This window comes from Hippopotamus amphibius, chromosome 10, assembly GCF_030028045.1.
Source record: "Hippopotamus amphibius kiboko isolate mHipAmp2 chromosome 10, mHipAmp2.hap2, whole genome shotgun sequence".
Classification (NCBI taxonomy): Eukaryota; Metazoa; Chordata; class Mammalia; order Artiodactyla; family Hippopotamidae; genus Hippopotamus; species Hippopotamus amphibius.
In genome coordinates, this window is record NC_080195.1 from 58,196,599 (window position 1) to 58,221,126 (window position 24,528).

Genomic DNA, 24,528 nt, shown 5'->3' on the forward strand with positions numbered 1-24,528 from the left:
TCTTCTTGGTTCTTGGTAGGATGCATGACTTTCAGTTGAGACCTGGAAACTTTCATATTATGTATGAGATTCTGTATCTTATTTAAATCTTCTGGTTTACTTGCCTTTCTCTAACACTGTTCTGCCAGAGGAAGGAATGGGTGCCTCCTCCTTACTACCAGACGGAGGTACTCAGCCTTTATTGTCACCGAAGGGAAGGGAGATCTCCTTTTTATTGCTGTGTGCAGATGGGAGTTCCAGCTCCCCAAAGAGCTTCTGCTGACAACATAGTGGGGTCCTTTGGCTAGAGAGAGCAGGTTCTGGTTGGGCCTTTCTATATCTGCCCCTGTTGGTGTTTCAGGTTGCTTAGTCTTTTCTACTTCTGAAACACAGATACGAAAGAAAAAAAAAAGACCCAAGGAACTCACCACAGTGTTGTTCCTCAGGATTCGAGGTGCATAGTAGATCTGCCTTCTTCTTTCCACTTCTCAGAGTCTTCTTGTGTTTGTTTTACATATAATATCCAGGGGTTTTAGCTGTGTTTGGTGTCAGGAATAGGCAAAGTAGATCTACTTCAACTTCCTGAAAGCAGAAATCCATGTAAAAATCTTAAAGCCTAGTTTTAAACTTTGCTGATTTATTTCATAAGGTGGTACAGATCGCTTATAGTCATTTTAAGAGACATTTTAAATTTAACAAATCTTCTAGTGAGTATAAGGTCCACTTCTTATCTCTGTTTTGATGTTTCATAAAATAGAAATTGCCAGTTGTTCACACACGGGCTAAAGGTGTTTTAAAAGAAAATGGGGGTAGAGTTGAGTAGGGGAGGTCTACAATTACTTATCCAAAACTCTTGGGAGCAGATGTACTTTAGTATTCAAAAAATTTATTTTATAAAAGATATTAAATATGACATTGTTAAAGAAAAAAATCACTTCATGACACTTGTAAAGAACAGTAAGGCAGACTTTATTCAGGCGGGCCACTATAATGGGATTTTGTAGTAGGGAGAGATCAGCTCAACTCTGAATACACCAAGGCAGGTGGATATTTATAGCCAAGGAGCAAGATTGGGGTTAGTTGATAGAAAATTACTAAGAGGTAGGTTAATTCTTTGCTAAACTGACCTAACAGGATTTTTGTTGAAGGCAGGCCAGAATGATAAGATATTGAGTGTAGGCTATAAGGCATTTGACCAGATATCAAAGGTGGGGAATTTTACTAAACTGACTCAGCAGGACTCTTGCTAAAATTGGACTAAATGGGCCCAGGACAGAGCCCAAGGTCAAGGACTACTCAGAGGATTCAGAAGAGCCTGACTCAAGTTCGGTGAAAGGAGAGAGTCATTGTCAACTGACACCCCTAGCAGGGTTTGGTACAGAATCTCTAAATCAAACATCGTAATACTTCTGCGGCAAGACATGAATGTTCACACTAAGTAGATTAAGTAAAGATTATAAACAGCATTACTTCAGTTCCGAGAAGTTGTGAAGACCTATGTTTTCAGAGTGCTATGGTTTAAGAATTGTGGACTGCCTAACCAAGTGCGTGTTGGGAGTTCACAGCATAAGCAGCTTGGCAACTTAGTCTCAAGCTTGACTCGATGCGTTGGAATTAACTGCACAAGCGTCTGCAGGCATTTGAGTTTGTGGGCTCTGTGTCCTTAACCATTTTAAATTCTTCTAAAAAATACTGAGTAATTTCCTCACTTACCTGTTGTTTCCCTAGTCACTAACTCATTGAAAAATGATTTATTTTTAAAATCTGGGCTTAACCTTAACCCAGGAACTTCTCTGCTTATTAACAATATTTCCCTCTCTCCTTAGATGAAGATGACGAAAGTGACGAATCCAGTGAAGAAGAATCCAGCTTGGAGAGTGATGAGGACGAGTCTGGATCCGAAGATGAGGTTTTTGATGATTCTATCTGCCCAACAAGTAAGTTGGCTAAAACCACGCATTCTCTGTTACGTGTGACTATGGGTTGATGATACCAAAATGTCCTCTTTTTTGGTTTCTCAACTGCCTTATCATAATATGTGAGAAGAGGATGATTTGATATGTATGGAGTATAGTCTAATGAATACTTTTTGGGCTCTCTGGGCAATTTATTTTCTGTTTCTTGGGGCAGCTATTTATGAGTACCCAAGTAAATAATCTGCAGACAATCTATAGTTGATTGAGTCATAAATGATGCAGAAAGTTTCATTTCATAGAGAAACAGAAGATTTATATATGTGTGTGTGTGTGTATGTAAACATAGGTATAAGTATATTTTTATAAAGCTCTCCCTTTTTGCCAAAGCATTGTTTTCATATTTCAAACCTGTTTTGTAAGGGCAATTTTTACACTTCCTGGAGATGGTTGGCAGTTTATAGTCAGTCACTGTTTTCACTGGTGAAACCAGTCTGAAATATTCTTACAGTGCAATATTCTTATAGTCCAGACCAATATTCTTATAGTCTCAACAGATGAATGGTAGGAAAAAAACTATTTCTTCTTGATCCAAAATTATTTTCCTAGATATTTCAAATAAATAAGTCAAATTTTAAAGTCAAGTAAAGTTTAAATCTTGTTTCGATTTTGAAAATAAGAGTCTCCTTACAATCATATTTAGGAGTGGAAGAGAGCTAGAAAAACTTGTAACTAGTTATTGTATAGTAGGATTAAATGGCTTGAACAAAGGCTCATGGCTAGGTTAGTGGTAGAACGAGGGCTGGAACTACAGTCCCTGAATTCCATTGTAGTGATCTATTATATTTTCACATTCTTTGTTAATTACTCAGTGGATAAATGTGGCTGTTAATATGATAAAGTGGGACTTATTATAGAGGTACTGTACTTGAGTCCCATTCTGTCACATATCAGCTATGTGACTTCTCTGAGATATGGTCATCACCTATAAAATGGGAACAATAGTCTCTACCTTGCAGGGCCTGTGAGCCTTGAATGAGATAAGATATAGAAAGGGCCCAGCACCAAGCAGGGCTCAAGCACTGCTCAGAACACCAATACTAGTATCATAACCACTATCATGATTATTAATATCATTAACAGTTTCTACCTGGAGCCTTAAGTGTAGTGAAACCTTGCTGGGGTAGATGGACATTAATGGACTGTCTTTTCAGATTGTGATATGGGTCTCTTTGAACTGGCCCTTCAACTTCGAGAGAAAAGGCTGGACATTGAAGAGGCCTTAGTTGAAGAAAAGAAAATGATTGATAACCTCAAAAAGGAATATGATACATTATCCAAAAAAGTATGTGGTCTGCCTGTTTCAGGTCTCCCCCAACGTGCTACACCTCCTCCCAGCTATAATGTTGCTGTTTCATAGCAATGGCACAAGTTAGGACTACTTGTAAGAGAAGGGACATTTCCCATGTTACATCCATTTACAGTTGTGGTCAGTGGCTATTGCTCTTTTGATGATTGGCGCTTTCTTTATCTAAATCGTTAGCCCCCAAACTTTTTTGATTATATACTCTACGAGTAAAAAAAATTGTGGAGCACATATCCCCACATTAAATGTATGTTTATTTATAAATTATATTCATGAACTATTGTAATAATATATTTTATATATTATGAAACATTTGCAAAAACAGAAATTAAAAAGAAGATAAAAATAAATAGAAACTCTACTTTCTTTCTGGACCCCAGTAGATCACTTTGACACTTTGCGGTATATGCCTTCCATGTGGGAGGCCACTAAGCTAACCTTCTGGTGCAATTATATTGATTGATTTTCTGCCATATCTGCTCAGTTCCCCTCTTAGGTACTCTTCCCTAGAGCAGCCTCATTTAACTTGGCTCATATTCAGAAATATTTTTGATATGTTGCTTCTCCTCTTGCAAAAAGGAAATGATTTGGAAAACTTTCGAGCATTTTAGGAGGTGAAGCGTGTGCTTTAGAAATACTGTAGTTAGTAGTTTCATAGTTTCATTACTTTAAAGGGCTCTCTTCTCTAGTTTATTGAGGTCATTATAACTAAATGAGATTTGAACCATCCTAACAAGGACATTCCAGGCTGAGAGATGCTTTTCCTGCAGAAAACAAAAGGGAGATGGGACTCGTCTTCTGAGCTTCCATTCACAAAACCTCTACAAGTCTGGGGTCATAGGAACAACTGAAAAAGGGGTGTGGATCATGACTTAGCAGGAAGAGAATCATACACATTCACGGGCTGCAGACTGGGATCACCCGTTTAATCACAGCCCAACAAGGCAGATCCAGCTCCTGCTCTTGCTTCCTCCCCAGATGGCTTCATTTACCACCTGGGGTGTATGTTCACTGCCTGGTGTCAACATCTTGTGCGTGGGGCTTTCCACAGGTAAAAGTTGTGGCAACGAACCTGAAGGCGGCAGAGGGGGCCCTGGAAGCTTATCAACGCGAGAAGCAGCAGCAGCTGAATGAACTGCTGGTCGTGATTCCTCTCAAGCTCCACCAGGTGACGGGTCTGGAGAGGCTGCCCCGCCCTGTCTGAGCAGAAGAGCCCCCACTCTCAAGCTCTTCCAGAGAAAGAGTCATGGACCACTAGCGGGGAGACGTGCAGTCCTTGGCTGAGAACTCTACCTGTAGAATAACACCCCAACTTTTCTTATCCCTTCTGAGATTGTTATAAAAGCGTAATATCAAAACATGTACATCTCCCTGTGGTCCATTAGCACTTTGAAAGTTGAATCATCTCAAGTCTGAAGAAATTGGGAGCCTGTGACTTAAAGGAATGACTTGGAGGTTGAGATCTTGGCTCTTGGACACGTGTCACTCTTCACATCATCTTTGAATAGACACGAAATAATGATGCAAGAATGATCTTCACTTAATCTCTACTTGTTAATGAGGGAGGTTAAGATAAAAGGAAAATATTCTTTCTTTTTTCCCTCTCTTTGTTCATCTCTATATCCCACTCGAGCTACAACTTACATTAAAATGCAGAGATCTTATCAGCGAAGGCCCATCGTAAGATATTTTGTCCGGTAAAGAGAGGAAACTGTATTTAGAAGAAAAATCCAAGATCAGGCTTACATATATTTTGTTTAACCTGAGCCAAACTGGATTAGCTATCTGTAGCAATTTGCCTAATATGCCAACCATGAAATGTCTGTTCCATCCGTGTAGACATCAAGCATGGTCTAGGTGGGAATATTTGCTGTTCCCAGAGGGATATCACATGGCTTCTATTTGAAAGTGGCTTCCTGCTTTTAACTCTCAGTGGTGAGAGTTAGAAGACCAAAGGTCATGACCTAAACAAGGGACAGAGAAAGAAGTGCTTCCCTTAGGCTTTCTATGACCTTGCACTTAGTTTGATCTTTGTTTTGATTTAGGTTTTGTTTTGCTTTTGTAGATAGAGTATGTGGTGTTTGGAGAAATACCTACTGATCTTTCTGGAAGTTTGGTCTTTTCCAACCATTCCTTGGGACGACTGCAAGAGCGAATTGTCCAGCTCCACGAGGAAAATTCCAAGCAACAAAAACTTAACAAGGAATGCCGGGAGAGGCGTAAACAACTCATCCGAGAAAAGAGAGAGATGGCCAAAGCTATACAGAGTGAGTAATAAGCCTGTGGCTTATCTAGTAACATTTACTGATTAGAGCGGGAACTGTCACGTGACCATCTCCAACTCTGAAAACAGTAGGTCATCAGATTGGAACCACCCAGATGAAATAACACCTTCCCATCTTCCTACTTACTCTCTCTCCTGATTCTATCAAAAGGTCCCTCTCCGATTTTCAAAGGATAAATCTTTTTGTCCTAGAAACAACTTCTCACGAGTTTTAAAGGTTTTATGTATAATAAAATATAGACTAATGTAACAATAGCCCATGTACCCACTACCAAGCTTAAGAAATAAAGCATTGACAATACAGTTGAAGGCCCTTCTTTTTCTCCTTTTTCAATTAATTTATTTATTGGCTGCATTGGGTCTTTGTTGCTGTGCGGGCTTTCTCTGGTTGCGGCTAGTGGGGGCTATTGTTTGTTGTGGTGCGCAGGCTTCTCATTGTGGTGGCTTCTCTTGTTGCACGGAGCACAGGCTCTAGGTGCGTGGGCTTCAGTAGTTGTGGCACACAGGCTCAGTAGTTGTGACACATGGGCTTAGTTGCTCCGTGGCATGTGGGATCTTCCTGGACCAGGGCTCGAACCCATGTCCCCTGCATTGGCAGGCGGATTTTTAACCACTGCACCACCAGGGATGTCCCCCTTCTCTTTCTAATACTATTCTGCTCTCTCCTTCCTCAGGGTCAAACATCAGACGTGTCCACACACATACGGATGTATCCACACACAGTATAGGAAGTGTCTTTGCATGCTTTTAACTGTAATATTATTCCTATCATTTTGCAATTCACTTTATTAAAAGTTTTTGAGAGTAATACGTATTGCTACAAATAATCATTTTAACTGCTACCACAGTATTCCACTGTAGGGCTATGAAAGTTTTTCTTCAGTCTCCTGTTGATGGATATTTAGGATACTTGTCATTTTTCGTGTTTACAGACAGCGTTATAGAGAACCTTCTTGTACATGTCTCCCTGTGCATGTGTGGGAGGGGGCGAGTCCCCAGGACTGGGGGCTCTGGGTGGCGGGGGTGTGTGCATTTTCTGCTCTCCCTCGTATTGTCAAGTTCCCTCCAGAGTGGTTGCACCGTTTTCTCTCCCCCGGCAGTGTGAGAATTGCCCGGGCTCCACAGTCTCATCAACACTTAATACTGGTAGGCTTTCATACTTCTGCCAACCTGGTAGATGTTAACATTGTATTTCACTGTGCTTTTTATTCTTGTTTCCTTCAGTTCTTGAGGTTGGATGTCTTTGCATACGCTTATTTGCCGTTTATTTGCGTTTCCTTTTCTGAAACTTGCCTGTCATGCACTTTGCCCATTTTTTTACTTCTGTTTTTTTATTTTTCTTACTGATTGTAGGGAGGTTTTTTCTATGGTGTATGTCTGTCTTTGTCCATTACACGCACTTCACATCTTTTCTAGTATGTGTCTTGCCTTTTTACTTTATTTAGTGTATCTTTTTGGGATATAGACATTTAAAATCTTACTGTAATTAATTTTATCTACCTATTTATAGTTTGTGCATTGTGTGTATGTGTGTGTGTGTCTCAAGAAATCCTTTCCAATTTTGAGGTCATAAAGATATTTTTTAAAGATATTTTTCTATTGTTTCCTCTATTCGTAGTTAGTGTTCTTCACATTTACGTTCTTAATTCAGCTGGAATTGAGGTGTACAGTATAAGATGTATGAAGTAAAGACAATTCTTTTAAAATACTTTTGAATATTTGATATATGGAACATATGTATACGTGATGAGGTATTGCAACTTCAATAATAATATTACCAATACTATAATAGCATCTACCTTAATGCCACAGAACTGTGCACTTTAAAAAGATTAAAATGGTACATTTTGTCATGTGAATTTTACCACAATCAAATAATATTTTTTAAAAGAAAATTTGAAAAAGAAAAAAAATGGGAAGAATATCGTGGTCAGTGAATCCAGGTTGCTTGGGTTTGTAGAGGCCAGTTTCTGACGAGTGATGATGGTTCCACCCTCGTGGGTGGCTGGATTATAAAATTTTAAAATACATGTTAGGACTCTATGTTTGAATAACACTTATTTGAGACACAGAGTTTTCTCAGGTATAAACCTTGAGGCCCCAGTGTTTCTCACGTACTTCACATTCCTTTGGCTTCTGCAGCCTGTGAATGTTGTTTATATTTGGAAATACTACTCATCAAACCAAGGAACAAACTAGTATGAAAATGAGGAAGGAAGCTTGTTTCCATTGAGTAACCTCGCAGTTTGGGAAAATGTGTGAAGAAGATGAAACGAAGTATTCACATTTGCGGAATGTTAGTTAAAATTAAAAGAGAAAAGTCCCATGTGTGATGCAAGTTTTATTCAGTGACTTTTAGTTCTTCTCCCACCCCAGGTCTGTTTTCTGAAAGCAAGTTGTGAGTCTGGTTAAAAGAATGATGTCCTAATTCTCAAGGTGAAACTAGGAGTGGGTTCCTTACCTGTAATGCAGAGAACAAATGCTTAACAGTGATGAGAAACCCAACAGTCACTCATTGTTGTCTTCCTCCATCCCTAGACCCGATGGGGAAGAAGAGAGTTTAGAATATGGGGTGAGAAGGTAAGTTCTCTCCTTTTCAAGGAGAACACAGCTTGCAGCCATGGGGACAGAGGATGGGGAGTGCTCCAGAAGCCTTTACGTCCCCAGGGAATACTAGCTGGCCTAATTGAGTCAGGAGAAGTGTGTTCGGCTGGATCCACAGGGGGAAGGGCAAGGACCAGAGTCCATGTCCTCGTACGTGAGGCTGCCTTGGGGGAGGGCACCCTGTCACGTGGGGCTCTCTGGGGGAAGTCAAGGTTCTTACTGAGGGAGGCCAAGCAGGCAGCCACAGGCTAGCCACACATGAGCAAATAATCCAGTTATTTCATTTGCATCACTGATTATCATGGCCGCCACATGACAGAAGTCCGCGGGGCACCACTCATACAGAATAGAAATGAATAACCCTCCCTGGATTGTGCAAAATGGCAGCCGTGCCAGTTATACCATTATCATTCAGCCGTAATGATGACACCTGAATACAGATTCCTGCACTGTAACAGAACTGCATCATCTTGTTATACCTTAGGGTCTTCAGACTTCCCTTAGGGGAATCTGGTGACTGAGAAAATCTTGTTACAAGATTATACTTTCCTGGGGAGCTCAGACTCCACAAATGGAATTTTCTCCAGGTTTTCCAGTGTTCACATGTTGAGGAAAGACAATAAACAAAAGTAAAACATATTGCATGTTAGATGGAGATGACTGTTAGGAAGAAAAAAATGGAAAGGGACTGGGAAAGAGTGCTGAGGTCCATAGGAGACCAGGGCAGAGCTCCCTGGAAAGGTGACATACTTGCTAAGATGTGGTTCTCCCTGGTTAGAGGACAAGTGACACTTGGTTACACCTTCAGAAATGAGTGTTTTGGAAATGTCTTTCACCAGTCTCACAACTTGTTTTCAGAAAATGGGCTGTGTAGAATGAGTCATGTGGCTATTTCAGGACGAGAATTCCAGAGGATTCCATACGAGAATATCCAAGTAAGCCTGGAATGTTTGAGAAGCAAAAAGGTGTCTGGAGTGAATGAGGAGAGAGGTGTGGGAAAGGAGATGGAAGAGGCAGGGCAAGGCAGGTAGGACCTTGTGAACCACTGCAAGGATTTTAATGTTTTTACTTGGAGTAAGATGCAAACTTCTGTGCAGTGACTGTTCTGTTAACACTAGATGTTATAGAGATCAGTAATAAAGAATTAAAAACTGAAGGCTTCATAATCCCATTGGGGCCCATGAATAATCTGAGGAGCGGCAGATCAGAGTGTGTAAGCCAGTTGGGAAAGATGAGTCCATTTTACACAGGAATTTGAAGTAAATGAAAAGACGATACAGCAATGTGCGTTCTGAGTGAGGAAAGTAGTAGGTGAAAGGTCACAGAGGAAAACCCAACTGGTAATGTAAAATCTCTTACCATCTTCTTGCAAAAGCTGTTCCTTAGGATGGTATTGGTATTATTCGTTTAACAACAGTGGGATCTGGTGAACAACCTGACAGCGACTGTCTTCTTTTAGAAATGGAAGAAACAGTCAGTCAACTAATGGTCAGCAAGTTTGGCCGTGTGATCAACCTAGAAGCCCTTCAGACACTTTCTGTGAATACAACCCTTGAAGAACTAAAGATCAAAAAACTTCGAAAGGAGCTATCGAACGCAAAGGAAATGAAGATGTGGGAGGTAAGGATGAGAGGGCAGGTGATCCACTGGGTGGAGGCAAGAACTCCTGGTGAGCTGTCAGTGGTTCCTGCGAAGCATCTGTACAGCTGGAGATGTGTCTGGGAGCCCCACTTGGTTCCTCCACGATCTTAAGTCTGTCTTGGCTTTCCTACTGGTCATTTAGTTGGAGGGACTGGTCTGTCTTGGGATGAAAGCACTGGGGTCTGAGGCCCAGGATTCATGTAAATATGATGGCAAGATGGCATGAAAGATCACAGAGAGATTCCACTCTAAGGCCTGCATTAATGTATAAACGCTCTAACAGTGTTAGACATGAACTGCTATACTCTGAGGGCCCTAATTGTATTGTTCTATATAGCTTTTGCATGCTGCTTCCATTCTGGAAATTAGAAAAGCATCTCTAAGTATCAGATTTTATAACAAGGTATATACTATTTAAGTGGTAGGGTCTTAGAAGGTATTAAATGCCTGCACTGTTCCTGCAGCCATGCGATGAGGTAGTATCCCAGTTACAGCCTGATTCAGAGACAGGAGTTTTACAAAGGTTTTATAAGCCCACAGATCATCATGGCTTCTCCAGTTTTCTGTCTTAACAGTAGACAGGGAAGGAGGAGAGGTTCCTAGTGCTATCTTGTCTCATCTTTTCTTGTCTAAGATTTGCCACTGTACTGTGAAGAAACACATTACTCCAGTGTTCACGTTGGTGAGACTGGCCCCTGTGAGGGTAGTGGAGATAATATGTGCAATCTAAAAGCATTTGTTGCAGCAACAGGAGAACAAAGGAAAGCCACTGGCAGATGTATGGCCATTTAAGCTGGTCACCTTGAGGATCCTGGGCCAAGACTGGGGAAGAGCAATATAAGAAGGCTTCCTGCTTAAGGGATCATTCTCCCTTTTAGTTAATGAATACCAGCACCCACCACACACACTAACGTCCTTCCTCAGCAATGGAGTGACATGCATGTCTGTCTTATTTTTACCCACTTTCATCCTGCTAACATTCTGCTTTTCTCTAATCAAACCAGACCCAATGCACTGGCTTCCGGTTATATCATGGGCTTATTATATTTTCCTATGTGCATATCACTCCGTTTGCCTGATGGTTTTGATCAAATCTGGACCTTAATTTTTCTCTATTTCCTCTCTCATTCACGTAATCCCTCTTGCATCTCCCTTCCCTGGTAGGAAAAGATCGCTCAAGTGCGATGGGAATTGATGAGGAAGACAAAAGAACACACCAAAAACCTTCACCGGATGAACGATTTATGTATTGAAAAGAAACAACTTGATTCTCGGCTGAATACCCTACAGAACCAGCAGGTATGTTCCTTTTCTTCAGACCCTTTGTCAGAATTGGGGATGTTCTGTAAAGGGAATATTAAGTACTGGCTTTTTTTTTTTTTTTTTTTTTTTGGGTTGGAGGGGGTCGTCGTTGTTGCGAGGGCTTCCTCCAGTTGCAGAGAGCGGGGCTGCTCTTTGTTGTGGAGCAGGGGCTCTAGGTGCACGGGCCTCAGTAGTTGCAGTGTGTGGGCTCAGTAGTTGCAGTGTGTGGGCTCAGTAGTTGTGGCTCGTGGGCTCTAGAGCGCAGGCTCAGTACTTGTGGCACACGGGCTTAATTGCTCCATGGCATGTAGGATCTTCCTGGACCAGGGCTTGAACCTGTGTCCCCTGCATTGGCAGGTGGATTCTTAACCACTGCGCCACCAGGGAAGTCCCTGAGTGCTGGCTTTTAAACAAACCTTGATCTTGCACTGTTTCTGGCCCACCTGGGTCCCTGAGGACACTGAGCTGATACTGTCTACATTACAGTGAGCCTGAGGGACAAGCTTTACCGTATGCCTGTTGGGTGCTACGCATGCGTACAGGTACTAATTAAGGGATTTGCCTTGGCCCTGGAGGGTAAGGGTGTTTAGGTGTAAATAATAATATCAACATGCTCCCTGAATTTGCTGTCAAGCACCCATTTCCAAAATCGGTTTACTTCTTTGACCTAAAGTGGGCCTCCTGAATGATGGGAGCCCATGTTACGTATTAAAACACTTGTTACTTTTTATGGCTTTCAACTTGCTCTTATATGGTATTTATTGAGGCTACCTAATAGTAGTACTTAATACACAGTATGTGGTGGATAATACTTACTAACCAAGTTTCACCCTATTTAAGCCTTGCCTCCTAGGGACCTAACACATGTATGCCATATGCTCAACTATATGCTTTAATCTTCTAATAGGACCTGCAAAAATGCTGTTTTTTTCTTCCTCTTGGTTTTCCTTACTTTGTTTTAAGTGTCCAGGAAATGGTCTAAGCCAGGGGTTCTCAAAGTGTGGTTCCCTGAAGAACAGCATCTGTGTCACCTGGGGAACTTGTCAGAAATGCAGGTTCTTGGGCCCCGCCCAGACCCACATCATCAGAGGCTATGGGGAAAGGGCCCGGCAACATAAAAAGAGCCTTCCTGGGGACTCCGCTGCACACTGGAGTTGAATCACTGGTCTAAGCGAAAGTCCGAAAGAAAGGATGAGTAAGGCTTTGGGAGGTCTACGACTAGAAGTAGAGGAAGACCAGGCGCTGAACATCAAAGCCCTGAAGCGAAGAGTCCCGGCAGTGTTCAGGAAGGGTGGCGCCTGGACAGAACCTTCAGAGTCAGCAGTGAGTAAACATCTGCTGACCTGATGTGCTCTGAACGTCCAGACACCTTGGGGAGAGTCTGGAGGCAGGAGATGAGTTGAATGGGAAAGGAAATTAACCGTATAGGTCTCTCTACATAGTATTTCTTCATATATACAGCTTTACACGCACAGTCTCTCCCCACCGGCTGTCTCACTGAATCTTCACAATACCCCGTTCCGGAGCTCCGAGGGCTGAGGTGACACGCTCGTCCCAGAGCTCCGAGGGGTGAGGTGACACGCTCGTCCCGGAGCTCCGAGGGCTGAGGTGACACGCTCGTGCGCTCAGAGCTACTGTGTAGGGAAGGCTGTTTGTAAACCGGGGCCTGTCTGCCTGCCAGACTGACTCCGCCGCCCTCACTCCTACGACCGTGCGGGCATGGACCGGGATGCAGAGGGCAAGGACAAAAAACCGAGGGTCAAAGACAGTTCAAAGTAAGAACCGCCAAAATTTGGATATGGTGAAGAGGATGAGAGAAAAGCTAAGGTGACTTCAGAGGGACCGTCTGGACTGGCTGGGCATGGGGGGAGGGGGGCACACGTTTAGCTACGAGTAACCGAAAGCCCCACTGAGAGGCGCTTAAACAAATAGGGGTGCTCTCCCTCACTTCACACGGAGTCTGCAGCAGATGCCTGAGGGGTTTTGGTTCAGTGGGGCTGTGGTGTCAGGGCCAGCATCTCTATGATCCTCTCGGTGACCGTCCGAAGTTGCCTTCGGTCACGGGCGGCTGCCTCGGCTCCGTGGTGGACGCCCACGGGCCGGTCTCGTATCCCGTTAAGAAAGCAAACGTCTTCTACTACATCTACTTAGCCACGCCCAGCCGGAAGAGAAACTAGGTAAGGTTAGTGTTTAGCTTTCGCAGCCTCTGAAGTGAAGGTGGGCAAGGGAGAAGAGGCAAGAAGGTATCGGGTGATGATAACCCCTACTTACAATAAAGGGCTGCCACAGTACGTGGGGTGATGGACAAATCACAGGCCTTTGGCTTCAGGTAACCTGGCTCTCCCCCTGCTTCCAGTCCTTAATATTACCGTGACTTGGGCCAGTTCCTAAACCTCTCAGTTTCTGTATCTTTCAAACTGGAATACCACCACCTGGATCAGAGTTGTGAGGATTATGTGCGATCGCAGACATAAAGCACCTGGCACAGAGACAACACTTAGGTGTCATGTCCCTTCCTTTAGTGTGAATTCAGGCTGATTGAGCATATACTTATGTAACAAGTTCTAGGGCAGATGCGAGGTAGAGTGGTGAGATCCAGGCATACTGGGCCCTCTTTCTGAGGCAGAGGACCTAGCGAGAAAGACAGATACCAAACAAGCATTTAGATCAAACCATGTGAAATTGCTACTCTTTCGGTTAAAAAATGGTCCAGTGTCACAAATTTCAAATGGTTCAGTCTAATAACAAATGAAGTATGATGATTTGATAACACACAGAGCAAGAATCCTAACCTGGGCCATGGGATAAAGAAGCCCTCCCTAAAAGTGATGTCTGAAACATGAGCAGCAATTGACTGGGTAGGGGAAGAAACCAGATGAGGGAATAAATATTTCTCTTTTTGGAAAACATGGTATGGGCTTTTCAGAAAAGGAGGTATCCTGCCTTTTAGAACTCCAGCGATGAGCCCTGTAGGATATGAGTGACGGATAGCTAGCTTAGTGAGTTACTCTCTAAAGGGGATTTACATTTTAAGAGTTGCTTATTAGCGCAAAGGGACACATTTCCGGTGGTAGGATTTCGGTGGAGGAATTGACAGCTTCTTAAAATAAGTAGTGATGGCTATTTAAATTGACTGTAAGTCAGGCACACCTAACAGACAAATTAAGACAGGGATGTTCCCATAGTCCAAATGATGCTTAAAGCAAGGAGGTGCTTTCTCTCAACAGGGCAACGCGTTCCAGGGTCCTCGGAAAGCAGATGCTGTGGCAAAAGAGAAGGTCACCAAACTGATCCAAGTCCAGGCTGAAAGGATTCTGGCCTTAAAGGAAGAGATTGCTCTTCTGCGTAAGAAAGGTGGCCTTATTCTGCCCCCCATTCATCCTCCACAAGAGACTGAATGAAGCCCATGGGCCTTTTAAGTTTGCTTTTTTTCTCAAATCCATCCAAGATTCCTGACACTTAATTCAACAGAAGTCCTGTTTCCTTGTCGCCGGCAACAATCCTACTGTTTTAAAGTGAACTTATCTAAAAGTCTAAAACCAGATCCAGTCACGTAGTTTTAATAATTTTCCCCCAATTGCTTATCTTAAAAGTGACTACAGCACCCAATGGCTAATAATTATTGAACCTGAACCATTTTAGATGTGTTTGGAACCAAGTGGGTCAAATATGAAATCTCAGGAGGCTGTATCTCAAATTGCCAGAAAGCATCGGTAATATATCCTGTTTTAGGAAATTTGCTTTTTGCTTATCTGAATTTTTAACCATTGGCAAGAAAAATCTATCATTCAGCATACTATGAGAAAACTTTTTCTTGATGGTTGGATCCTTGGAAAATAAACCTTGATGTTATCAAGTATTCTCTGAGAGGACACAAGAAAAAGACAAATTATTTTGCCAACAATATCTGAGAAAAACATATGTAATTTAGAATTCTGACACTGTTAATTTCATAAAGCAGTTATTTGAGGGCTTGGGATTCAGGAAATGCAAACAGAGAGGGCAGAGCAGTTCGCTTTAGACTGGCCTAAAGCAAGAAAACAGTCAGCTTCCTGACTCACCCATAGTTTTAGCAAACTCCTCAGCTCTGGGTGGAGCAGAGAACTGTGTTTTGCAAAATGGTTAAGAAAAGAAGGCTCTTCTCTGAAGGTATTTGCAACTCTACCAGTATCCTAAGTATTTCCTATAGTTTCTCATGTCCTGTGCCATTTTCTTTCTGGTTCTACTTGAGTCATCTGCTGGTTTGGACATAGATCAGGAAGTAATGAAACAGATTTCATCACTGAGAGATTATCTCTAATAATCACTTCTGATTGTACATAACATTTAAACTAATTTGAGAGTATCCTTTTGGTTTGGGGGTAAGTGGTCATTGGAATTCATCTAAGAATGATTTCACTGATATTTGGATTCCCGTTAGTAATATTGGGTTGGCCAAAAAGTTCGTTCAGGTTTTTCCATAAGATGTTATGGAAAAACCCAAATGAACGTTTTGGCCAACCCAATAGAACAGCACTTTAAACTCTGTGCTCTATGGGTCCATTTTAATGAGCTACTCCCTTGAAACTGTCCCAGAATATGAATTGGTTACTGAAAAAGAAAGGTAAAAAGGCAATTTTGCACCAAGGTAGAAAATGACCTCAGCAAGGTCAAGGCTTCCTAACCTGTGGCTAGCATGCTGATCTGCCCCCCAAAATTATAGACAGGAGCTGGGTTCTTTGTACGTTGGAATAGATACCTGTTAGAGGCGGCCACCTGGCCTACTGTCTCTCTAAGATCCTTTCATGTTCCTATGTAAGAGGTCCAAATAGCTTCCTGTTCGTTCCTATCACCACAGAGCTCTGATGTAGTAGCTTCTCTACTGGAGAGCACCCTTTATCACGTTCTCTGCTCTTCATCCTAAACTATGTGTGCCCTTCAAGCATTTGAAAAAAAAATGTTAATCATAGCTCTGAGTGCTTTTCTATTCCTGCATAAAAAGTTACCCCTAAACATAGCTTAAAGCAACCTTATCTCACCCAGTTGCTGAGGGTCAGGAATCTGGGAGCCACTTAGCTGGGTATTTCCAGCTCAGGTCTCTTATGAGGCTGTAGTCAAGCTGTGAGTTGGGGCTGCATCCATCTGAAGCTCGGCTGGAGCTGGAAGGGCTACTACCAAACTTACTCACTTGACTGGCTGGCTGGCTACCACCCTGAGCAACCTCCTGGATATGGTGGGTGGTCCTGGAGGAGACAGTGTCCCCTTGTTGTGATGAGTGACAGGGTAGGTACATTATTTTCCTGGGCCTCATTATCAGACAAATGAGAGATTTGGATAAGCTCTGAGGTTTCTTCCCATTCTGAACTCCTGTGATTCTAATCGCAGCAAGAATGAATTTAGTCTATGGAAGAGCCATATCAAGGGTTCCATGTGTATATCAACTTAGGGTAAGACCAGTCAGCATTTTTACTTTTTCCCAAATTGAACTAGACAAAATCACTAAAGTTTACAATGTTAGGCTTTCATACAGTGTGTTTGGGATTTGGAAATACAGTTAAGCTATTTATTTTTATATCTTGTCTAATTCAAAATAAAAATGAATTTAGTTTCACTTCATCCATCCCAGGCTTAGTCTTGAATCTATAATTAAGTATGAGCATCTGAGCCTTTGCGAGGTTTAATATCAAACAGGAAAGCACCAGGGTGCAGCCCTGGCTGGGGGTAGATGGAAAGCTGTCCTAGTCTCCTGATCAAGGTGTTCTCTGCCTCCTGCTGTGCCCTTAGAGAAGGGAGCCTCACCTTTGAAAGAGGCCAAAAATCAGTCTGAGTTACTTGTGGATCAACTGTTAACGTCCCTCGGCTATTCTGAACCTCGTCCATAGTATCGTCAAATCTCAATACTGAAAGAAAAATGGGAGAGTCCAGCCCCTCTGTCAGAACTTCACAGGAAAAGGAGTTACTCATTCCTGCCAAATCAGCTGTCCTGTCCAGCTGCGCCGAGCCATGAGCTCAACTCTGCACCCCCACCAGTTCCTGGCCAAGTAGGTCTTACTCTTCCTTTCGATTAATTTATATAGCTATTGCTGACTGAATCAGACTTTTAAAAGGCAGTATAATAACCCGAATCTAAGGAAATGCAAAATGCAATGAAATTGAATATCTAAGCTATTTTATTTTCTAGACTAAAATTTAAAGGCCTGATGCCCTAACCTTTTCCTGCAATTGACTAAAGTAAATATGTATATTTACCCCATTTAACCTGCCTTAGAAGTGCTTTTTCATTCCCAGCCTCTCTTCGAGAGCTAAAAGCACTGTTATATAAAACTGCTTTCTGCACAACACTGGAACCATACCACTTCCATAAAGTTCACCAAAACGTACCTTGACAACCACTGGGATCATCAAGCATTAAAAAAAACAAGGGGAGTTGGGTTTTTTTTTTTTTTTTAAAGTCAATGGGCTAGAAGTTGAGTTACAGCCCAGATCTGAGAGGTGAGACCTGTCCCCCTGGAAGTAACGTCTAGGCCCTTGATGCCAGACCCTGTCTGAAATCACAATATCTTATTTCTTCTCTTCCCTGCTCTATGTATCCTTTCCTATCATTTCCATATTCCTTAAAGTCCTTCCTTTCATTTCTTAAAATATTTTTAAAATACTGCTTTTCTGAAAACCATGTTCCAGTTTAGCTGCTGGATGGAGAAAGGATGCATGAATCTCTTCTGGCCAGCAGAGGGCACACTTGCCCTAGACCATCCGCGTCAGTCACTCCCGGGGCTTTGCTAGGACTTGTTCATCCAATTCGTGACCGGGTGAAGCTAGGGTCTGCCATTGATGACTCTTAACAGGATTAAGTGTCTCAAGTGGCATTTCATCTGTAACTCAAAGCTGCTGAAATCTACAGGGGACATTTCCTGCCTGAAAATAGCCAAAGTGTGTCAGGGCTCTCAGCAAAAAGTTTCAGCCTCCATCTACTTCCACCTGCACGTACAAAGGTTGATCCTGTGCTTGGACGGCAGTGAGTAAATGTTGATTTTAAAGAACTAGTGAGTCAGCTCCTCTGGCCATGCTGGTGTGTCTTTGGGAAGAAGGGAAGCGAATTTCACCAGGCACCACACGTTCACCTGTAGTATGGCATTTCCCTAAATAGTATTTGGGAGAAAGTACTTATCCTTTGATACACGTGTACAGAAAAGACAGATGAGTCTCTTTCCTTCGATCTGACCAAAGCTTTACCTCAAGTCCAGTCAGAATGGCGAATCTGTTTCTCCTCACCCACTGGACACTGTCTCCCTCTGGGACTAAACAGTTATCACACATCTGCATTAATGAAAACACAATGGACACTCAGTATTTAAAAAGACAGAATTAGAAACATTTGCTACCTTTTCCGGATCACTCCTCAATGGATCTGAAAACGTCACAAGTGGATGTTTCTTCAGTTACGCAGATGGAACCCTGACATCTACAGAGCGTGCTGACTCATGCGTGACTGGCTGCGGGTTACAGGGAAGACTAAACATTTATTTAGACGTTACAGTGTTTATTTTTACAGAGATATGCTGCCACAGATTATTGACTCTGGAAGGTTTGTTAATGCTTATAGTACTATACACGTCTTAGTCTAGTCTCACGGGCATCTTGGGAAAATGTTTCCTGTAGCACCAGATCCAGCCACCGTCACGTCCCGGGTGGCTCCGGCCACGGATCCCGTGGCCCTGGCTTTCCTCTCACGGTCATTGAGGACGGTGTGCCTGGGAGTCTTCCTGCCACGGGCTTCTCTGCGGGCCTCCTGCAGCCTGCTGGGCAGCGGCCGAGGGCCTAAGGGAAGGGCTGCCTCCTCAGGCTGGGCTGATCTTTCCCCGTTGACTCCTGTTACGTTGCAGCTCCTTTGTTTTCCATCTCAGACCTCACTGGGGAGGACTCCCTATGTCTCTCCAGAATTATAAAAACATATACATTTATTTACAAGTGCATAAATATATAAATATGGCTATTATAGAAAAATAAATACCAATTTCCTCTCTCTTTTTTTAAAAAAAAAAACAATATATAGTCTTTCCGGGCTGTCAGCTTCTGCCTAAATTGTAGGAGGTGGTGTTTCAAAAGACACGTGCACCGGTGGGCTGGGGGAGAGCCTCATCCCAAGTTCCTGCCCTCCGTAGGCCCCCACGGGGTGCTGGGGACACCAGTCTCCCCTACCCGCGGGGCAGGAGTCAGGACTGTCCACCTCTTCAACCGGTACGAGGCCCAAGCAGCACGGGGGCCCTGAGGGGAGAGAAAAGTGGGAAACGTCAGAATCCAGACTGCCCAGGAACCAGCGCTCAGCAGTACCAGGTCAGTCTCTATCTGGGACGGGAGCTGGTTACACTGGCCTTAGAGGAGGGACAGAGACCTACAACTACAACAGGGACAACTACACTCCCTCCAAGTCTGTCACACACATGGCAGAGACCACTTACCACCCACGTGCCACCTGCACATTTCAGTGGCGGAAGCGTGGAGAGCCTCACGCATTTACCCTGTAACCAGGGGCAGAGGGAGTCGGCTGAGCCCAGGAGCTGTGCAGCGAAGTCCTGCTCTTTCCAGGTGTCGGCTGCGAGCCCACCCTTCTGCCATGCTTTCTGGCCACGGTCATCCCACTCACAACTCATCCCCCAGACGGAGGGAGTCCAGTGTGGCTGCTGCTGGGGTCTGACTCTAGGAGGTGCCTGTCTTGGAATTTCACCTCCCAGGACCAGGGTCTAGGATCCACACGTGACCCGGCGTCCATGCCACGGAGGCTAAGGAATATCAGCTGATTCTCCGAACCAGCCTGTGCTCAACCACGTATCAGAAAGGGTGGCACCAAGAAAGACGTGGGCTGGGCTGGAGGCGCCAGGCACCGAGTCCCTTGGAGGTAAATTTCTGTGGAAGCCCCGAGTTCTGATGATGTGAGAACCTGGCTTCTTAATGATGGCTGCAACCCCATTCCTTAATTAAGAGACAAGACCCACCAAAGCAAAGTATTTCAGAGTGATGAGAGTGCCTCTTAGTGTGATGAGAGGCAGCAGGAATTTGTGAATGGCCTTGAATGCCGAGACCAAAAGGGCTTCTATCTCTGAAATGGAGATGGGCCATTTCTCTCAGCCCCTGAGGACACAGCCTGCCACGCTGGACACACCCGACCCACCCCCGCGGAGCTGCTGGGCCTTCAGCAGGGAAGGAGCTGGCCAGCTCCCCTTCACAGCCCCATCTTGGCTATACAAGCTGTGGATGGTCCTCACCAAACACCACCTTCAAGGCCTGTTCTCTTCCCGCCTCCACGTCACCCCCGGGCTGTGGACACCTACCTCACCCAGCCTGTTCAATTTCCCACCCTGCCCACAGCACTGACCTGGGTGAAAAAGAGGGTCCCAGGTGGCTTCCGGCCCAGGGCTCGGGGGCACACTCCTCACGCCGGGCTGGCCCGTGGCTGCAGGCTGTTCCTGGAGGCGGCGGAAGTCCTGGCGAGGCTGGAGCAGCTGGTGAGCGGGGTCAACGGGCAGCGTGTATAAGAACGAGCCTTCGTCCGGGTTAGGCTTGGGAACCCTGCGTGTACAAAACCAGACGGAGGGGTGAACGAGCGCAGAGCGGGCCTGGATCCCACCACCCTGGCTTCTCCCCGTGTGAGGGCATCAGAGTTGGGCAGAGCTCCGAAGGGGCCGGGGCTGCTCCTCTTTGGACATCAAGAGGTGCCACACCGTCACTCCCACCGGCAATTCTGCTCTAGTTCCACTTGATTCCATGCACGTCCGGAGTATATGAGAGGACGTGGAAGCAGGTGTCAGGGCCTGTGGGCAAAGCCAGCTGTGTGGGATGCTCTGGCCCGACAAGCGAGGGAAGAGTTTCTGAGCAGAAAAGGCATCTAACTGCACACACAACAACTACCCCTTAGGCTAAGAGTCCAGTGGAGCAGGCGGTCAGATGCGGGGCTCCCTGAGTGAAGCACCGGTGCTCACCCCTCAGTGACTGATGCTGGGTTTGAGGAACTACCGAGAAAGTGCGCTCTGGGGCTGAGGAGTGGAAGGCAGGGAAGGGGCCTGGGTACCTGGGACTCTGGTGACCGTGGGGGTCACATCCGCCGCCAAGAACGGTCTGGCTCAGCACGCTGCTGGTGCCCCCCTGCTGCTCAAGAGAGGAACGAGGAAGTCACGTGAGAGTCCGGGTAACTTTCCTGTTCATCGTACAGCAGGCCCAGCAGCCCAGGATTAGAGGCTGGGAGGGAGGAAGCCCCAGGAGGCGGCCCAACCGCCCGCTCCACGGTGGCCTGTGCCTGCGTGCCCACACGCCCAGAACCACGTTACCTGCTGAAGCTCCCCCGGGCAGCGCTGCTGAGGCTTCACGCCCGGGCAGCCCAGGGCAGCGGCGGGGCAGGCCCTGTTCCCATGCACCCCATCGGCACAGGCCCGTCCACGGGTGCCACTGAGGTAGGGCTGCCCGCTGGCTCGGTGGCCTGGGAGCCCTCCCAGCGGTACCATAGTGTATTGGCAGGAGGAGGACAGAAGGGCACTTCGAGGAAAACCCAGGTCTGTTGTATGTTCTGGAAGGACAGAAGGATAGAGGTATGCTTAGGTCAAGGAAGCCTGGGGCAGCTTAAAAAAGTCCCATGTGAGTCTCAGAAAACTCCTGAGGACTTAAGGTCAAAAGTAAGGTAGGCAGGGAGTTGACACTGCCCCAGGGGTGAGGACCGTCTCTCTTGGAAAGTTCTTCCCATCACCCACTTCTTCCTAACATCTAGACTTTGCGGTAGAAAGAGGAGATACAGGACCAGGATCTGGGACGACGAAGTGGTAAGTGAACAGAAGGGGCACTGTTTAAAGGAAGCAAGTTAACCAGATGCGTTGCCATCTGAAGCAGAAATCAGTGGATAAATCAGATTAACCCAGGAAGAGGGGGAAAGCTCAAGGCAGCCACAGACCTCAAGAGGTGGCAAGAGGCAGGGTTAACTGGAAGTATGCACCTGTGGTCAGAGCGGCAGCTTCAGACAGTAAAAGAAAATAGAGCCAGGGAAGTACTGAGCTCCAGGCAAGCAGAGAACACAGACCAGCTCCCACTTCATCCCCTCCGCCTGCAGGGTCCACGAGGTGAAGGGAAGGCCCTGTCTGTGAGCATTCCCGGACTTGAAGCCCTCGGGGGACCCACCGGGAACCTGTGCTCCCAGGAGTGTGACGCGGGGCACCTGGGACCCTGCCCTGGGCAGAGGCCTCCCTGGGGGCTGGGAACCCTGCCCCACCCCCCAGGCCCCTTCCGCTTGGTGCTGAGGAGGGTGACTCACTCACTTTGCTTAGACCAGGCCCTCCACAAGCAGAAGGGGATGAAGGCAACGATGATGAGGACGATGGAGCCCAGGACGACCCCGACGATCAGGTAGGGCAGGTCGCTGGAGCGGGCCAGCACGGCCCCCGTGCCCACCGGCCGCTCGATGGTTTCAGGGGCTGGTGGCTGAGGCGGCGCCAGCGTTGGCGGTGGGAGTCGACCGGGATGACCAGAAGACTTCCGAGCTGTTATCGGGACAAAACTCACTTCAGCATCTGTTTCTCTGACATTTTTTTCACAAGAAAATAGGAAAATAAGACCCCAATTCCATGGGTGTGAGAAATGGGGTCATACGTTTAAGACGGGGCCTTGAGTAGATGCGTGTGGTGTCCGAGCTCCGTGTGAAACTGACATCTACTGGGAAACTGGGGATCACTGAAGACACCTGAAAGTTACACTCCAAAACACACCCCGAGGTATCTGTGGATCAAGCACTAGGGACAGACTGGGTCTTTGGGGGCAGAAGTGGTATAGGGGTGCTCTAAAAGAATAGCTGGGGAACTTTTGGAAGAAAATATGAAAAGTGCATGAAGCCAAAATGACCTGAGAATGGAAGAACTTCCCTGTGAATTTGCTCTTCCCAGGCCCATCGAGAGACGTGAAATCCTAGGTCTGAGCTTGGGTGCAGAGCAGGGAGATGGGGTTTGGGGCGCACAGTGCTTGGGAAGTGCCAATCAAGAGTCTACGGGATGGCAACCTCATCTGGCTTTTCTGTCATCAGGGTGTACCTGACATCATTAACTCCTTTTCACAGCCGTCCTCCCCCTTGACTTTCTGATGCTACAGTCTTCTGGGTTTCCCACGACCTCTCTGACATTTCTCTCTTCTCGCCCTTTTCTTCCCGTCTTTGCCTCAGATGCTGAGAAGCCCTCCTGGTCCCTCTCAGTCTACATTCTCTCTCCTTCTTCACGTTATTCTGCTGCTGTGATTTCAGCCTCCATGCTGATGACCGCTGAATACCCTCGCCCAGGGCCCTCCCCGGGCAGGAGACCTGCCTCCCTCACGGGACACTTGCATTTCAATGTCTCAGAAGAACCGGACTCAGTACGTCTCCAGGAGGTTCAGCGTGTCCCTTCCTCGTGGGGCCGGCTCTCTGCTGGCCTTCCCCAGCGCGGGAAATGGCACCCGCACCTGTGCGGTCCTCTGAACTCCTCTCACTCTCTCCCAGCCTCAACGTGCTCTCTCAGTCCCTGGTCCTCCCTCCGCTTCCTCAGGAAAGAGGCCCAAACCCACCCCTTCTCTTCACCTTTACTTCACAGCCCACAGTCCTCTGCCCGCAGTCCTGCACAGTCATCAGCCACCCTTCCCGACAAATGAATCCAACAACGACCCTTCTCCAGCTCACAGCCCACAGGGTCCTTGATGACCCACTGCCCCCTGTGCCCCTGGCCTCTTCCCTGGGCACTGCCCTCTCTCGTCCTTCCAGTGCCCCCACTCCCGTGTGGAGCTGCGTGCAGGCTTGTCCTGTGCCCCAGGCTGCTCCCTCCACCCGGCTCAAGGTTCAGTCCTTCCAGAAGAGCAGTGCAAAGCCCGTGTGGAGTCTCTGTTCTCTGCCCGGGCACTGTGTGTGTCACGTGACAGGGGGCTGCTGGCTGTGTGCGCGTCTGCCCCTCACTTCCCTGTACGTGACAGAGGAGGGCAGGAAGGGCACACGGGAGACAGGATGTTGCCAGGGAAAGGAAAATGGATTGTTTTCTTGTCTCCATCCCTATTCCTTTGGGATCTTCTGATGATGCTTTTTTGCGGTACACCTTTTAGTATTTGCAAAATGGGAATATCTATCCACTTGACCAAGTGCAAAAATCAACAAGTTATTATATGAATATGTTTACTGTATTAGTGCAGGGAAAGAGTCTGGGCATGTAGTTAGACAAACCTGCCCCACAGTGTGCTCCACTGCTAACTGGCTGTGTGACCTTGGTCAAGGTATAGCATGTCCTGAGGCTCAGTTTCTTTCTCTTCCCATGGGGCTGTAGTTAAATTAAGTAAACCAACCCATGTAAGTACCAAATGTTATCATAGGAATAAAGCGTTTATAGAAAGCTCCCAACTTAAGAGTGGGTTCTAGTCCATGAGTTCATGTGTGAGTTTATTCCCAAGTTCCACAAAACCGTCATGATGGCAAC

The 24,528-nt window shown here is 45.8% G+C and overlaps 2 protein-coding genes across 15 annotated transcripts in view; one reads left to right on the forward strand and one right to left on the reverse strand.

Annotated features, from left to right (window-relative positions):
* CFAP44 (cilia and flagella associated protein 44) overlaps positions 1–14,953 on the forward strand; it is a 105,172-nt gene extending 90,219 nt beyond the window's left edge. The window contains exons 29-35 of the mRNA XM_057696316.1: positions 1,806–1,916; positions 3,107–3,237; positions 4,310–4,426; positions 5,324–5,525; positions 9,606–9,766; positions 10,952–11,086; positions 14,317–14,953. Coding sequence (XP_057552299.1) covers positions 1,806–1,916; positions 3,107–3,237; positions 4,310–4,426; positions 5,324–5,525; positions 9,606–9,766; positions 10,952–11,086; positions 14,317–14,490 — 1,031 coding nt within the window. The 3' untranslated portion in view covers positions 14,491–14,953. The remainder of the gene's footprint in view (positions 1–1,805; positions 1,917–3,106; positions 3,238–4,309; positions 4,427–5,323; positions 5,526–9,605; positions 9,767–10,951; positions 11,087–14,316) is intronic.
* Positions 14,954–15,555: 602 nt separating this feature from the next.
* Positions 15,556–24,528, reverse strand: part of BOC (BOC cell adhesion associated, oncogene regulated) — a 76,894-nt gene continuing 67,921 nt past the window's right edge. For all 14 annotated transcript variants that reach the window (XM_057696308.1, XM_057696306.1, XM_057696307.1 and 11 more), the window contains 5 exons: positions 22,366–22,587; positions 21,391–21,626; positions 21,135–21,211; positions 20,442–20,635; positions 15,556–19,333 (listed from right to left, as the gene is read on the reverse strand). In XM_057696308.1, coding sequence (XP_057552291.1) covers positions 19,146–19,333; positions 20,442–20,635; positions 21,135–21,211; positions 21,391–21,626; positions 22,366–22,587 — 917 coding nt within the window. In that variant the 3' untranslated portion in view covers positions 15,556–19,145. The remainder of the gene's footprint in view (positions 19,334–20,441; positions 20,636–21,134; positions 21,212–21,390; positions 21,627–22,365; positions 22,588–24,528) is intronic.